The sequence below is a fragment of the Podarcis tiliguerta genome (assembly GCF_965153285.1).
Source record: "Podarcis tiliguerta genome assembly, chromosome: 3".
NCBI lineage: Eukaryota > Metazoa > Chordata > Lepidosauria > Squamata > Lacertidae > Podarcis > Podarcis tiliguerta.
In genome coordinates this window covers 61,920,708-61,925,939 of record NC_139536.1, presented here as the reverse complement: position 1 = coordinate 61,925,939, position 5,232 = coordinate 61,920,708, and the positions used below count along the sequence as shown (strand labels likewise).

Sequence of the window (5,232 nt, the reverse complement as noted above, 5' to 3'; positions counted from 1 at the left end):
TTCTCCTGCTTAAGCCTTCCGTTCATTCCAGTGTGCAGAACTAATTGCACCCCACCAACAGGTTAGATACATCAAGGAATACCTCCCACTGGAGTGTAGGCCATGGTGCTATCAGGGCAGGACTTTAGGGCAGAAGTCCAGGACCCCACTCAGCAGAAAAAGAAGGGTCCTCAAATGAAGCACAGCTGGCTTGCCACACTGGAAAGTCATTCACATAACCATCCAAAAAAGGACAGGGACATGTGTAAGCCCAGCCTAGCCCAGAGCAGTTAGTGTGGAGGACTGGTGGCATTTACCTGACTTCCCGCTACCAGCGTTACCGGGCTTTACTGGGAGGGCGGTGGGAAGTGGTGGGTAAGTCGTTGCAGTGCAAACACACTGGCAGGAACAGCAGATTTTCGCATGGCTGCCAATGCTGTGGCAAAGGCAATCTCCCCGCCACCTACCCCATCCCATGGTAAGATGAAACAATGCAGGTGACAAGAGGTGAGGAAAGGACTGCTGCCCCCACTTTTCATGGAGCACTACTGGTCCAGAGTGTAAATATTACTGAGCTGCTGCCATTTCCAGTAACTGCCCGACCCAACAAAATCATGAGAAGCACAAGTCATTTTATATAAAAAATAAAATACTTTATTTTTTTTCCAACTAGAAAGGTGCAGACATGTAACTTTTGGTCACACTTCTCAACAGGTAACAAAACTGTTCCCAGGTGGAAAGATTGGTCAGCTAACAAATAAGCCACTCATTTCGCTACAGTCCATGTACGTTCATTAAGGCAGAGAGAATCCAATTTCCCTCTCCTTGTCCTTGATTTGACGATGAGCTTCGCAAGGACTCTGCTGGTGCATCTTGTTCAGCGAAGCATCACTTCGTTTCACTGCAACACCCGAACCCACTAACTGAACTTCCCAAAGAGAATCTATTTCATGTGTTAAATGAATGCATTGGATTGTATTTGAATGATAAAGCCTTGAATTGTAAAAAAAAAGATGAGGCTAACACTGATGTATCAAAGCATTAACACAAAAGGGAATAAAACTTTAAATTAACTTAGATAACTGTACAATATATATATATATGTACACACACACACACACACACACACAACAGTATTTACAAGATCGTAATATTACAATATTAATTAAAAAAAAATCTAGCTTGTGGCAGGCAAATTCATTGCCACAAGCTGTCCAGTCTAATTCCGATTCATTCTGAACAAACCATTTGAATCAGAACTTCAAAGCAAAATTATTGCTGTTCTAACAGAACACAATTACTTAGCACCTTGCTGGGTGAGAATTTCCAGTCCAGCACCTACTGTCATGGAAAGCCGTGACAGCAGCCTTGCTAAGCGTCCTTTCTGATTGCACTATTTGGTGGAAGACATGCTAACACACCATGAAAAGGCTGCACGAGATGGCACATGTCCCCTTAAGTAATCCCTATACACCACCCCCATATACTCTGTTCTGAGGCGCAACTTCATTGTCGTTCCTCACTGTCCTTCTTATTATTACTATTTTTCCTTCAAACCAATGTTTGGGGTCAATAGACAGTTTTGTCTGAAATCACATAGAACATTCTGCTTTTTGTTTCCCCCCCAAAAGCAGACATTTAAATACCTTGTGCTATCGAATCACGTTTTACAAAATGAGATGCAAACTATTAAGTTCAAGTTGACCGTCAAGTTTTTCAAAGTCTCTTTTTGGGCTTTATGCCATGTCTCCGTACATCTTCCTGGAGTAGACCGACTCAAAGATGTCGTTGTCTCCAGGGCAGTTGTAGTGACACGCACAGGTCTTGATAAACATCATCCTCTTCTTCATGACCTCCCCATCGGGACACTTGAATTCCACAGGGAGGGTGGCTGTTCTGTGAGGGGTGCAGCATCGGCCATCGGTGCAGACGCCACAGAACTTGGCCCGGTAGGTCTTCACGCTGGTGCAGCCAGAGAGCTCAAACTTGATAGGCTTGGAGAACTTGGGAGTACGAATACACTTCTTTCCTTTCTGTGGAAAGAGGGAGAGAGAATTCATATGTTTACATATCAGCTACACAAGGCTCCCATACACATTATCAAATATCTTAGCTTATCTCTGTGTTATTTATTTTATAACTGTCCAATCTTAAACATATTATGGTGGAACCAGACTCAGTTGAGATGAAGCCATGAGTTGTGGCTTCCTTGCCCCACTGATTTAAGTGAGGCCTAAATTCAGCGAATTTAACCTGCATACATCTCACTTGGTACAATCCAACCAGTGTAAGCACTTTGTTTGTCCCACTGGTAGAGCTAAGCAAACACACAATGAAGTCAATGATACCTAAGGATCTTAAATTTGGCTAGATTATGCCTAGTAGGTATAAATGGAGTCTCGCTTACTTCAGTGGCATTTCCACCCACATATATCAGATTGTTCATGCCTAGTTCTCTTGAAAGTTTCACTCACATTCATTAAGGTCAACTCAAGGAACAACAGCAGCCCTGGACAATGCATTCTCCCCAGTGTTGCATCCAATGATGGCTTTGCCTTAGAGAGAAGTATTTCCTCTCCCTCAAGGCAGGGCACCTGATGTTCACTGAGCTCTCTAGCCCACAATCCCCCTGCCTCCTCTTCCTTAGAAGCTGGTTGTGGGGCCCATAGAAACAGAATGGGACACAAGGCAGAGAACTGCTGTAATTGGGTGGGGGAAGCATGTTCCATTAAGGCCAAACCACTGGTGGATACAAACCCTAGTTCATAGCCACCAAGTGGATCTTCACATTCACTATGTAGAAGTGCTCTAGCAAAGTGGACCCCTATTTACCTTGATGCTCTCCTCCAGGTCTGCTTCACATGGCCTCACCATGCAAAGCCTGCTTTGCTTCTCCAGTCTGCAGTGGGCATTGTCATTGGTGACTCTGGTGGAGATGCCCATTCCGCAAGTCTTGGAGCAGGCACTCCATTCAGTGGTCTGGACCAGGCAGTTGGCACGCATCATGGATGGGTCAGGTCCATAAGTGTCTTCCAGTCTATAAGCTGGAAAAAGAATAGCAGAAACGGTTAGATTCTAGCACTAAGAGCTCATTCAGAAGGCACAGAATCCATTGATGGAGATCACAGCATGGTTAAGGCAACCAAACTCCAGAAAGTGCCCTGTGTAGGCTATCAAGATGGAGAGGGGCATTGAGAGAGCAAACCTACTCACCAGCAAGAGCAGGTCCAACTGCAGTCTGTTCTTTGTCTTTGGGCTCATCGCACACCCATTCCTCGCAGCATTTGCCTGGCAGCTTCACGGTTCGTGGGTAAGGGCAGTCGGGGCTGGGCAGGCGAACACCCATGCTGCAGAGAGGCACACAGCCCACAGCCCCGTCCAGGCAAGTGCATCGGTATTTGCAGCTGCTCTGGAAAGACTCTCCGCTCCTGTAAACCATGCCTCCAAAGACACAGGGGGCGCCGTCCCTTGCTGCAAACAGAAAAGAGGAGCCATTCATTAAAAACAACCACCCTAGAGTGACCAAGGAGCCTAGATTTCAGCAGCTCTGCCTACACATAAAGAAAGCGACTGGACTAACCATATTTTGGGCATGCAAGGATCAACTCCTGTCCTGCCACCTTTGTGCACCTCTGATGCCTTTAACAGCTGCGCAACAGGCAGAAATTCAACAGGGGAAGCTTTCTCTTGCTTGCTAGAGGAGACTGCAAGCCCCCCAGACCAATCACTTGCACCACTCTCTTCCATACACAAAGGGTGCTTTTTGTTTTAAGAGTATCTTAGGAAACAAAAAGCTGGAATGGGGTCACTTTTCCAGGCCCTAGAAGGGATTCCTCTCTGGAGCTTCTCTGCTTCAACCCTGCTCGCCGCTTCCCCCTAGAGGCAAAACTCCGGGTACTCACCGGTGCAGACGCCGATCTTCCGGTTGGCCGGGGAGCCGAAGTCGCAGAAGAGCCCCTTGTGAGGGTCGCAGGGGTCTCTCTCGGTGCACAGCTCGCCCAGCTGCTTGGCGCACACCCGGCAGCACCCGCAGCCGTCTTGCACCAGGCTGACGCCGGGCGGGCACTCGGGGGGCGCGGAGTCGCACTGGCACTGCCCGCTGCAGTCTTGGCCGGCCACGTCCTGGGGGGACACGGAGGGGGGGGCAGAGGGGTCAGGATCGGACGGAGCAGGCGGAGAGATGGGAAGCCAAGAAGAGGTCTCGGCTCCGCAGCCACTCAGCGCCCCTGATCCCGCCAAGCCAAGCTCGGCTCCCGTCGAGGCCGAGTGCAGGGAGACTTACCCGGCTCCAGAGGGCGACGACGAGCGCCAAGGCGAAGCTGCGAAGGAGTCCCATCCTTGCCAGCATGTTCAGGGCGAGAGAGACGAGGGCAAAAGCTGCGCGGAAGCGGAGGGGCTCCTGGTCCGGGCGAGGGCTCGCAAAATCTCCCTGCCTTGGGGCGAGAGAGGGTCGCTGCTGTCCGATCTGGCTTCGCTGGGTGCAGCCTTCGTGGGAAAGCGCCTTCCTTTGGTGCGGAGTCCGCTGGCCTGTCTTGTTCTCCGTCTTGGGAGCAGAGGAAGGTGGTTCGGTCTGAGTCTCAAGCAGGCGGCCCGGCGCTTTTTATACACTCCCGGCGCCCAGGACGCGCCAATCGGCTGAATGGAGTCCTACACAAACAGCGACATTCCTGACATTCTTCTCCACCTTCCTGCCTCATCAACTCACACCGGATTGATCCTGACCCCTTGACACTCCGCATTCCTCCTGTCTGAAAAAGCTGGCGCACTTCAGCGCACAAAAAAGGCGCTGTATTTTTCACCATCGAAAAAAAGAAGTGGGGAGGAAAAAAGCAAAAGGAGGGGGGGGGGGACTTTTCTCCCGCTTCCAGTCTAGATTCTTCCCACCACCACAGACCTGATTTATAGGACTTAAAAATACGTCTCTTTTGGAATATTCTCTCTCTCTCTCTCTCTCTCTCTCTCTCTCTCTCTCACACACACCTTTTTCAAAGGAATGGACCAGGATTTCACACACACAAAAATCGCCCTCCAAATTGCATAAATCATATGTAAAGACACCGCCAGACCAAAGAAGAAAAGGATGAAATTATTTCTTGGAAAGTATTATGATTTATAATAATAATCAGGGATCACATCTGAGACATTTCCAGTTTTAAGTTCACAGGATCCAAAAGAAAGTGCTTGCAAAAACCTTTGTGAAGGTGGAGTTCCACTTAATGGAAAATGTGAACCAAATGAATGGATTCTGTTAAA

General features: G+C 48.7%; 1 protein-coding gene across 1 annotated transcript; it reads right to left on the bottom strand.

Annotated features, from left to right (window-relative positions):
- Positions 1-610: 610 nt before the first annotated feature.
- CCN2 (cellular communication network factor 2) lies at positions 611-4,733 on the bottom strand. Its single transcript, XM_083435038.1, is given in 7 exon segments — positions 611-2,012; positions 2,812-3,023; positions 3,193-3,450; positions 3,882-4,101; positions 4,262-4,332; positions 4,335-4,574; positions 4,577-4,733. Coding segments are annotated over 7 exon segments (1,440 nt in total). The 5' UTR covers positions 4,719-4,733; the 3' UTR covers positions 611-1,715.
- Positions 4,734-5,232: the final 499 nt, after the last annotated feature.